Genomic DNA, 11,075 nt, shown 5'->3' with positions numbered 1-11,075 from the left:
CAGAGTTTTAATTTCTGTATTTATTTAAAATTGATCTTAAGTTTACTGAGTGGTATGTGTATAAATTGTATCTTGTGCAATACTTAAATACACCCTGAGCTTATGTTTCAGTGCTCGGTAATGTCCCTTGGCATTAATTCTTGTCAATGATGTCAACTTTCCTGAGATATTCCCCCTTACTGTTAAGTTCTCAGCAGAAAAGGAAGCAAAAGAGCATTTTCAATATTATGGTTTCTTCCCTAATTCTACAAAAATGTAAATACCACATAAAGCATGCTGGAAGAGAGAACTTCAGTGATTCCCAGAAGAAACATCATTTACAAGTTTCTGAAGAATGAATTTAGGTAATATACCTTCATGTCTCGGTAAGAACTAGGTTTAGAGTATTTTAGACTAATGGAAAGGTCCGGGTAGGGCATAAAAGTGTCGAGTTGAACTTAGGTGGATCAGTTTACTTACAAGGGCATGCTGCTGCTGCTCCCTTCCTTTTAAGTATGTGGGTTTTGCTATAACTTCAGATCTGCTTTCCTAAAAATCATTACACTGTGGAATTGCACAGCAAGGTGATGGAAAAATGGGGTTCAGAGCAAAACACTCAAACTTTGTAAGTGCAACATTACAATATTAATATAACCAAACAGTAGTTTTACATGTTAAATGCATAAATACACAATCACTGTAGCACTTAACCTTGGAAAAGATCCACCGTTTGTGGAAGTGAAAGGCTTCTGAGTTCTCTGAAGTGGGCAGAGGGTTATCTGGAACTGGATGGAAAGTTGTAACATCAGTGGTGGACAGTTGTAGCTCATACACTTGACAACGGAAATCGCTGGTAGATAGCTGAGGAGTGTATATGTTGTATGTTCCAAAGCAATGTGGTTCAACTGGGTGTAGCTTTCTGCTTTCCTTGGTGTTTCTATAAGACAATATATTAGGACCCATGAAGTTTGTTATCTTAATACTGATCCCTAATAAACTAGTCACCTTGGAACAAAGTGGTTTAAATGTATAACATTTATTTTCAAATTGTTGAGAGTAGAGTTGAAGAGTGTATCAATAAACGATTATGCTCTACCTTTCACTATCAGCAACCCCACTCTTGAATGACAGCAATTTGATATCAACAGAGCAAAGAAAAGCAAAAATGTATGCCTGACGTGTGGTGGCGCAGCACTGACCTGGAGTGCTGAGGTTGCCAATTTGAAACACCAGGCTTGTCTAGTCAAGGTGCATACAACTATGGGTTGGTGCTTCCTGCTCCTTCACCCCTGTCTCTCTAAGAATAAGTGAAATCTTAACAACAGAACAACATAGGACATAGACACTGAAACTAAAAGCCTAGCCTTCAGCTATTTAGTCAAGGACCAACCTCAATAGCCTCAAATGTCTAGTGAGACACAGTCAGAAATGAGGAGCTGTAAGTGCCCTAGAGATTTTCTCATCTAATTTCCTTGTTTTGCATTTGAAGAAATGAAACCCAGATATGTTGAGGAATGTGCCCCAAATTTTACAGCTAGGACGTATTAGAGCAGGGATTTGAAACTAAGACTTGATAAATCTGTCACTGTCTAGGGCACAAGAGACAGCTGTGTGCAGGTTGACCAAAAGTGCTCTTGGGAGATGGGAGGCAGGAGCAGACAGGGAGAAGCGAATCCACAACGTGGTTCCAGTAGAGCTTCAGCTGATCTTACCGGGAGTTCTGGAACTGGGCTGGTCCTTCAGAGCTGAACCAAATTGAGAAGTGGGGTCTGGGACTTTGGATCCCAGTATCAGCCAGTCATTGGCTACAGGCTGCACCTTGTAAGGAGACTTAATCTGGGACAAGCAGTTCCCTGTGACAGGGCAATTCTCAGTGATGGATCAAGTTGTGAGCCTTCAGCAGCTGATATTCCTGGTAGTTGGAGACTATGCCCCTCAGCCCTGCAGAGAATCTGGGTGGAGCACCTCTGTATCCAGTCATTAAAAGGAAAAGGCTCTATTGTGTTTAATATCTATTTAAGAAGCCAGAACCTTATCTGCACTACCCAGACGGGGGTCCAAATGACATTGCTGTTAGACCCCACATAAACTCTCTGTTCTCTCTGCTGGCAAGTTCCTTTTCCAGCCTGTGACCCTGAAACAACCCTCTTTTCCTCACTCTAGCCTCGACTGATGCTTGACTCAGACCTCATGGAGCAGCAGTAGAGCCTAGTGGTTAATGACATGGACTTGGGGCACCTAACTTCATTTCTACCACTTACTAGTTGTGTGACCTTGGATGAGTTACTAACCTCTCTGAGCCTCAATTACCTATTCCATACAAGGTGTGTATTATCTATTGCTGTGTAATACATTGTCCCAAAACTCTGACAGTTATTTCTTCACCTATAAAAATGAGATTACAAGAATTGAGTGAATTTTTACATTGAAGTGTTTAGAAAAGTGTCCAGCACAAGGTCAAGGTTCAGTACATGTTAGCCATTGTATCTCCTGGGTTTCCCACTGAATCTCAGCTTGATGAGTCCTGGGATTCTGAACTGTCTTGCTCCTGATGACTCCACTTCCAAAAAATTATTTGAAATATTTTTATATTAGATGTAAACTAGATAAGAAAAATGTCAGTAAAGTGGACAAAAACTTTAGAAATTAGATAAAATGGAGGTCATGTTAGTACAAAAGAGATCATTATAAGGTTCTGCTAAAGGTTGAGCCCATTTGGGCTCTGAAGTTGCCGGCAGCCAGAGTTAAAGAGAAATACGTTCAGTTCAAAAAAATTTTAAATGTCAACAAAATTCAAAGCATTCAGATGATATGAGTGAGGCCTTCTTTCTCAGCACAGAGCACAATGGCAGGAGCTATTAAACTCAAACTGCTTTCTCTGGCAAGAGCCCCATGCAGTCAGTCGCTGGCCTCCCTGGGGATGGAAGAGCTGGGATCTGTCAGGCTTTGAGTTGCAACTCCGAAAGCGCCCAGAGACCCTGCGGCAATGGCATATTTTCCCACTAGATGGAGCCTGTGGATTACCTTTGCTCATAAGCGCACCGGAAGTTGCAGCAAATAATTGTTTCTCGGTGTCTTTAGCATGATATCATGTTCCTGAAGGTCACAGCACCCCTACATCTTTGTCTGTTACATTGCTGCAGTGGATTTTGAGGTGGGAGTCAGGAGGGAAAGGGGAATTCCTGCCTCATTACCCCTACCCCGCCCCCAACCCAATTCACCATGCCTAGGAGCAAGACCCTTTGCCACTGCATATCCCAAATTACAGGTTTCCAGTTATCACAGCTTCCAAAACTCAGCCCAATGTGAACTGGTACTGCTGGGTGTGAGGCAGAGGAAGCAAAGGCCAGAGACCTGGATGCGCAGGGGATGTGGCTTTCTGCGAGTGGGTTTTGAACTCCAAGTTGGAATGTCAGGCCCACCAAGGACATGCCTATGGCCACACCAAGCCAGGAACCCACACACCAGGCACACCTTCGAAACCTCTCTCTCTGAGTGGGCTTTTTGAAGGGGCAGGTGGTTGAGGCAGCTGGCAAAGCAGGGAAGAGTTAGGACTGGTTGGTTGGGAGAAAGGAGACTTTTGCTGATTGGTTCAGGCTCAAAAAAGGGACATTTTATCTGTGGGAAAAGTTCCCTCTGTGGCTATTTCTTTGCTAGGTCAATGGATCTGTTTTTGTGACTTAAAATTTCAGATGTTAAAGGCAGTCAGTACCTGGTCTCTCAGTCTGCTGTCTCGGTAGCTCCTGAGGACATGAGCTGCATCTTTTCCATGTGTCCAGAGCCTGGCACTTAACAGATGCTCTTAGTTGGATGAACAAACTCACAAACACTCCCTTTTCTATGCTTCTGGTTCTCCTCCTGGGCTTGTCCTGAGAGGGGTAAGCAGAACACACATTACCCTGAGGGCAAATAAACAGGGCGAGTAGTCATCATTTACCCACACATTCATCAAACAAGTATTGATGAAGCACCAGGTGCTGGGTCAGGTGCTGGGCACAACACGGCAGTGTCCTGAGGGAAACAGGCATGGATCAAATCAACCAATAAACTTAAGACTATGAGGAGTCGCAGCTGTGAAAGAGAATGTGTGTTGCTGAAAAGCATGGGATGGGCACTTAGCTTGATCAGAAATACTTCCTGGAAAAATGAAGTTGCACTGTGATGTGAATGAACTAAGAGCAGGAGTTAACTAGATAAAGAGAGGGAGAAAGTTCCCCACAAGGGGTAAAACACGGACAGAGGCCATGGGGAGGAAATTCAAGGGTCTGAGGAAGAAAGCCAGTACCCCTGAAGCTTAGAGACTCTTAATGCAAGCATTAGGCAGGACTGGGCCAGACCAGGCAGGGCTCTGCAGACCTTTATTATGGATTTCTGTTTCCATCCTAAAGGAAAAGAGGGAGGCATTACTGTTTTTATAGTCAGGGGTGGGTGTGTTTCGCAGCTGTCAAACAATTTTGCAGGTCCTGTGCTGCAGAATCCTAGGTGAGGCCAAAGGCCTGGGCAGCTGCTCCTGGTGGCCCCTGGAGTCTGTGTGGCATAACTGACTTGGTGCTTCAAAGGGATTCAGGTTTCACTGTGAAGAAAGGACCTGTGTAGAGTGAGAGTTGGAATGGGACTGGATATGGTGATGGAGGTGGAAGCGGAACGGTTGGAAGGCTGTTTCAGAGATAAATGGCAAGACTTGGCGTGAGCTGGATAAGGATAGAGAAGGAGGTGGCAGATGCCTCTGGGATTCTAGCTCATGTAACTGGATGGATGACACTGCTATATGTCACAACAGAAGAGGACCGGGTTTGAGGGGAGGTTCGTCAATGTGGTCTTGGACATGTTGCACTTGAGGTGAATTTGGGATAGGAATCAAGTGAGGACATCAGCAGGAGGCTGGATATTCAGTCTGGAGCTTGGAGAGACTGACTGCATGCAGCTCTGTATATGACAGCACAACAAATGATGCTGGTAGGATAAATGTCTTGGTTCCCATACCCGTCCTGAGAAGTTACAGTGGCACCCTTTGGGTCGCAGCAGAGCTCTGGGTGAGTGGGTGTCTTCGGGCGGAGTTCAGCCACTTTGTTTCAAAATCTCTAGGTAGGGTTCATGGGGACAAGCATAGCCTTGAAAGTGAATCCAGAAAGAGGAAGGTGTCACCATGCAAGTTCTGATGTCAATTGCTTTGCAGCTGGGAGTCAAGAAGGAGGTGTGATCACATCCAGAAGTGTAACCCAACCAAATCCTACCACTCCACACCCCTTGCCCCACATTCACTCATATCTCATCACCTGGCACCTCAGGTACCTGGAGTTACCATGCACCCCAAGTGCGTAAGAGACTAAGAAACGGGGAAGCACAGCTCATAGCAGAGACGCACGTGATCAGACCCTTCCTTGGGAATCCGGGGGTTAATATTTGGTCCACAGTCTTTTCGAATCCAAAATTCAAAATGCCCTGGAAACCCAAAGATTTTTGTTTAGTTTGGTGAAAACTCATTGGGCCTCAAAACCTGACCTAAGTGACATGAAGCTGTTTGTAGTGTTTATTTATCCTCTTTAGTGTGACCACACATACATTTTGCCCAGGAATGTGGTGTGTTTGGTTACAGGGTGTTGTCCAGACCCCAGTGGGGTGTTACCTAATATGTGCATGCTGAATAATTCTGAATGGCAAATACATCTGGCCTTCGATTCTAGCTAGAGGGGCTAGTACTAGGTCCATTTTACCATCAACCTTTTTTACATATGGGTCAGGAGATCATAAAAGAAAATTGTAAGCCTAATAAAAATGATAGTCGTGACCGCGTGTAAAGCACAATCCCTTGGGGTAGAAACAACAAATGGTTTGGAGCACTGCCTGTGTCCTAGACACTGAGCGCTAAGCAATGAAAAAAATAAAGCCTCTGCGTTCACAGAACTGACAATGCTGTATTTTTTATTCTATGAAGAATGCCCACACACGTAGGCTTGCAGATCAGAAGCACCGAAAGGGCAGACAAAAATTCTAAGTGTTTCTTTATAGATACAGGCGAATTTTTTTCTTCTCCAAATTTCCTGCAATGCTTAGGTAGTGCTCGTTTTTGTTTGTTTGTTTGTTTTTTTATTTATTCATTTTTAGAGAGGAGAGAGAGAGAGAAGAGAGAGAGAGAGAGAAGGGGGAAGGAGCTGGAAGCATCAACTCCCATATGTGCCTTGACCAGGCAAGCCCAGGGTTTCGAACCGGCGACCTCAGTATTTCCAGGTCGACGCTTTATCCACTGCGCCACCACAGGTCAGGCTAGTGCTCGTTTTTAAATTAGTTTTTCTAAAGAGAGAGAGAGAGAGAGAGAGAGATGATCTTTAGTAATTTCTAAAGTCCAGACCTGAGCTGTCTGTCCTCGACCTCCGCAATCGGGTCGTCGCTGTAGGTGCGGGTGTTGTCTCTGTGCAGTGTCGAAGTTGCACCAGCAGAGGGCGCTGTGCCCGCCGGGGCGGGGCCGCAGCGGCGGCGACGGCGGCGGCGGCGCTTTTCTCCCCAGCAACACCAGCCGGCGCGCCGCCCGGGGGCGCGGACTGGCGGCTTCCCCCGCCGGGCCTCCCCGCGCCCTGCCCCCTCCCCACCCCCCTGGAGCTCCCGGCAGGGGCGGTGGCTGAGCGGCTACGGCTTCTCCCGCGCCTCGCCCCGTGGGCCGGGCTGACCCGGGCGCGGCAGGCGGGAGGGAGGAGGGCGCCGGCCCCCGCCCCCGCCCCCGCCCCGGCGCCGCCTCCCCTGCTCCCGCCCTTCCGCGGGGTTGGCGGGGCCGCGGCTGACATGTACTTTGGAGCCGGATGGGGAGACGTGACCGCCGAGCCGCGGGCTGCGCCGGGAACAGGCGCGGGAGGGGGAGGCCGCGTTTCTGGGCACCTGGCGGCCGCGGCGGATGGGGGCCCGGGGAGGGGGGCGGCGGCCGGCGCCGGGTTCCCCGGGCTGGGAGGGAAGTGGACTCCTCCCCGGCTCTCCGGGCCCTGGCCCTTGGCCTCGGTTTGTACTCGTGCCAACACTGTTCTCCCGCTGCTCTGCACCGCCTCGCCCGGGGCCACCCCTGCAGCGGAAGAACGTGGTTCCGGAGGGTGGCTAGGCACCGGGCCTGTTCACTGTAGGTGTTCTGGCTTCCCCCAGGGCAGGAAGGAATTTATGGGGCCCCATCCAGCCTCAGTTGAATCCCAGTAGTAACTTTCCAGCCTCAGTTTCCTAATCTGTAAAATGGAAAAACGAATACCCACATCCCAGTAGACCCACAGGCTTCCCTACCAGGAAATTTGTGATGCTACCAGGAGAGGGGAGGTGGGGTGCTCTCCCAAAGGAGAGCAAAATTGTTCATCCCTAAATGCAAGAAAGGCATTTGGTGGCACATCTCCATTTCCCTAGACCTCTGACAGTCTCTTGCCTGCCCTCATTTTGGCCATAAAAGACTGTCCAGTGAACACGGGTTATAATTTTTTTTTGTGGTGGGGTTTCAAAGGGAGAAGTGGGTACAAATATTTCAGTGACACGGTTTTCCTTTTGGTTTAATGCCCAAACTATAGAATTAAGTGTGACTTTTCTGATTGCAGTGTTTGAAATGAAAAACTTAAAATCACAGGATCTTACAGTCAAAAGGCCCCACTATTTTTAACTGCTACTTTTTCAATTCCAATCTCCGCTCTGCCACTGTGGTTGCTTCACCAAGTTACTGTCTCTCAGCCTCAGTTTTTTCAGCTGTCAAATAGGAACAACATGGCTTGGTGATGACAGGGTCAGGTGCTCAGGATGACTTGCAGACTCTCATGAGTCCTTTAGTCAACATTGTCATTTGTCAAGAAATTCTTACAGTTCTAGATCCTTTCTAGGCTGAAGACCGTACTTCGGCTCAGTCCAGGAAGAGGACAGCTGGTCACCCCCTTGTTAATTGATGGCAGTCCTCTTGCAGCAGGAGGACCATTGCCAAGTTCCTCGGCCTGGCCTGACCTTTTCACAGGGCCTCAGATACCGCTTCAGGGTCCTTCCCAAAGCCTGCAGACTGGGGAGGCGTGGGTGGACAAATGCTGAGGGAGTTGTGAGAGCCAGACCTGGAGATTTCCCCCCAATTTGTGACAGGAGTTGCTAGCAAAACAGGAGGAATAAAATGCTCACTGAAAACTCTCCATGCTGGACTGATTTATCTCAAGACACATACCAGAACCTAGGGGCAGGAATCATCTCCATTTTGCCAACAAGAAGCAGACCTATTGCTCAGATCTCCAATCTGTCTTTAGTTGGATCTTATTCCCTCTCTGAGAGTCAGTGTGAAGGAGATGGTGCCACGCCCACCCAGGCCCCATTTCAGGTATGCAGAGTCCAGGGGAAATGGTTGCAGCTCCTACTGACGCCTGGTTCTCCTGCAGTGAGGTTCCTGTTATCACTAGCTTGAAAGGCCAGCTGACTCTTGTGAAACAAACAGAAGCCTTACCCTCCCTTCCTGTTGGAAACTTTGGTCTCAGCTGCAGAATGGATGCCTGGGAAACACGAATTTCAAGTCCAGGCTCAGGGAGTCCAACTGCTTCCGGAGATTTGCCAAGGCTGCTCCAGGGCAGCCTGAAGGCCAGGAGGCCCTGCTCGGAGTGTAGGCCTGAGCCCAGCACACTGGATGGTGACCACCTACATGAGGGCTTCTTATCCTTGTGCCCACGGAAAGAATGCTGAGGGCTGGACTCCACCCCACGCCAATGAAATAAAATTCCCAGCAGGAAGCCCATATCAAAAATTTTGTTTTCTAAAGCACCCCCAGGAAATTCCTATGTGCAGTAGCACTTGAGAAACACTGAGAGACATCAATACAAACAGATAGTGATCAAAGGACAAAATAGGAAAGTATTTGAAATCTGAACAAAAGAGGATTTACATGAAATACTAAGTAACAGAAGCCAGGCAAGGCAGAGAGGCCTCTGCAGCTGTGACTGAGCAAGACTGTGTGGCATTCTTGGAAGGCTCTCATCTGTCTGGGAACGGGCATGATTCAGTGCCCCAGCACAGAGGGTGGGACCTCAAGGCTCATATCCACATCTGTGTTCCTGTGAGCCTCGGTTCTTCCAGTCCAACTGGACTGCCTGCCATTCCCAGAACTCACCCTGCTCTTTCCTGCCTCTAGTTTTTGGTTCCAGGCGTTTGCTTCTGCTTGGAAGTCTGTCCTTTCCCCGTCTGTTCAAATTCTTCTTCTTCAAGGTCCCTGCCCCCATGCCAACTCCACGAGGATCTGTGTGTGCCTGCACCCTCCTTCCCATGTTGTCACTGGCTGTCTCCCTGGCCAGGCTGTAGAGGTAGGAAGGGTGAAGACCCATCAGACCCCTTTGCCACTCTTCTTTCCCCATCTGCCACTAGGGGTGGGAGCACCTTGCTAGAGGAGTTTCACACATTTCTTTTGTTTTTTTCTTTTCTTTTTTTTTTTTTAATTTTGATTTTTTTGTATTTTTCTGAAGCTGGAAACGGGGAGGCAGTCAGACAGACTCCCGCATGTGCCCGACCGGGATCCACCCAGCATGCCCATCAGGGGGCGATGCTCTGCCCATCTGGGGCATCGCTCTGCTGCAATCAGAGCCATTCTAGCGCCTGAGGCAGAGGCCACAGGGCCATTCTAGCGCCTGAGGCAGAGGCCACAGAGCCATCCTCAGCGCCCAGGCCAACTTTGTTCCAATGGAGCCTTGGCTGCAGGAGGGGAAGAGAGAGACAGAGAGGAAGGAGAGGGGGAGGGGTGGAGAAGCAGATGGGCGCTTCTCCTGTGTGCCCTGGCCAGGAATCGAACCCAGGACTCCCGCACGCCAGGCCGACGCTCTACCACTGAGCCAACTGGCCAGGGCCTTTCACACATTTCTTGAATGCTGTATAATTTGTCCCTGTTCAAGGACAGGGTGAACAATCAGAGAAATCCTCTCTGCTCATGCCTCTTCCTGATAGTTCTCTGGCTCCTCTGTTCCATTTCCTTTGTGCCTTGGGACCTTGTGGTTAGCCAGCAGTGACAGGAAAGAGCTGGGGCCTGGCCTTGACCCTGCACGTTGTGTCTACAGCACCAGAGCCGCTTCCCCTGGAGCGGGGCAGGGCAGATAGAGTGAGGTCGGGAATGAAAGCCTTGGATGCTGGTGCAGCCTCTTCCCATAGACCCAAATTCTTAAAAGGAGGGGGGAAACCCAGCGAACTCAGGCGCCACTGAGGCCAGCGCTGGTGTCTCGGAACCGCTCTATCCCAGAGCGGAGCGCGTGCCGGCACCTCACCCCTCCATCACTCCGGGCTTGGGGGTGCGGGACTTCTTCCCTCCTGTTGTCCGCTCGCGCTGCAGGTGACCGGGGCAGCTGCCAGCCGTCCCCGCAGCGCCCCTGCCGCAGCCTTCTTGGGGTTTTCCGGCCCGAGCCTCAAACGACCTGGGCCGCGGCCTGCCGGGTCTCTTCCCAGCCCTCAAGCCCCGGGCAGCACAGCAGGGCTTTCTGATGAGTCAGCGGGAGAAGGAGCCCCCAGCCGCCCCGGGCATCTGCACCGGTGACGCAGCGTGACTCACGGGCGCCCCGGCAGCCACAGCCCCCCAGCCGCGGCCCAGAGCCCCCCGGGCTGGGCCTGGCTTCCCTCACCCGGCTCCCGGGTCCTCCCGCCGGCCCAGCGCCGCCCGCCAGGAGAGTCCCCGGCACCCTCCCCCACCGTCCCCGCCCCTCACTCCCCGGCCCGACGCCAAGCTGACATCAGACGCTGGCCGCCGGGCCACCCTCTGAGTCAACAGTTTCCGAAGCGGAGCCCGCTGCCAGGGGCGGGGAGAAAGCGCGGCCTCCGGAGGAGGCGCTGGGGGGGCCGGCCCGAGTCTGGCAGCCGCGGGAGGGCGGGGGTGGGTGGGGACGAGCGGAGCTTTTACGAGAAGTCACGGCGGGTGGGGGGGGGGGGCGTGTAGGTGGGAAAGAAGGTGAAGAGGGTGAAAACCACCCTGCGGAGCTGCGGGGCGGGGAGGAAATCTGTAGCCCCAGAGCCACGTGCTGCAGCGGCAGTGGGTGGGTGGCTAGACCGCCCTAGAGGGCTTGGGAGGCTGGGGGAGGGGGAGGGGCGGGGGCCCTTCTGGGAAAGGCCCCAGGCCAAGTGTCTGGGGGAGGAAAAGAACT

General features: G+C 50.7%; 1 protein-coding gene across 1 annotated transcript; it reads right to left on the bottom strand.

The window, feature by feature from the left end:
- Window positions 1-7,382, bottom strand: LOC136398571 (uncharacterized). Its single transcript, XM_066372750.1, has 6 exons — window positions 7,373-7,382; window positions 6,329-7,027; window positions 5,345-5,421; window positions 3,692-3,848; window positions 1,692-1,832; window positions 1-916 (listed from the first exon to the last, which is right to left on the bottom strand). The coding sequence occupies exons 1-6, from the start codon at window positions 7,380-7,382 to the stop codon at window positions 654-656; spliced, it is 1,347 nt and encodes a 448-aa protein (XP_066228847.1). The 3' UTR covers window positions 1-653.
- Between the last annotated feature and the right edge of the window lie 3,693 nt (window positions 7,383-11,075).

Source organism: Saccopteryx leptura, chromosome 3 (genome assembly GCF_036850995.1).
Source record: "Saccopteryx leptura isolate mSacLep1 chromosome 3, mSacLep1_pri_phased_curated, whole genome shotgun sequence".
Taxonomy (NCBI): Eukaryota; Metazoa; Chordata; class Mammalia; order Chiroptera; family Emballonuridae; genus Saccopteryx; species Saccopteryx leptura.
Note: the sequence above shows the minus strand (reverse complement) of the source record. Positions and strands in the feature narration are given on the sequence as shown.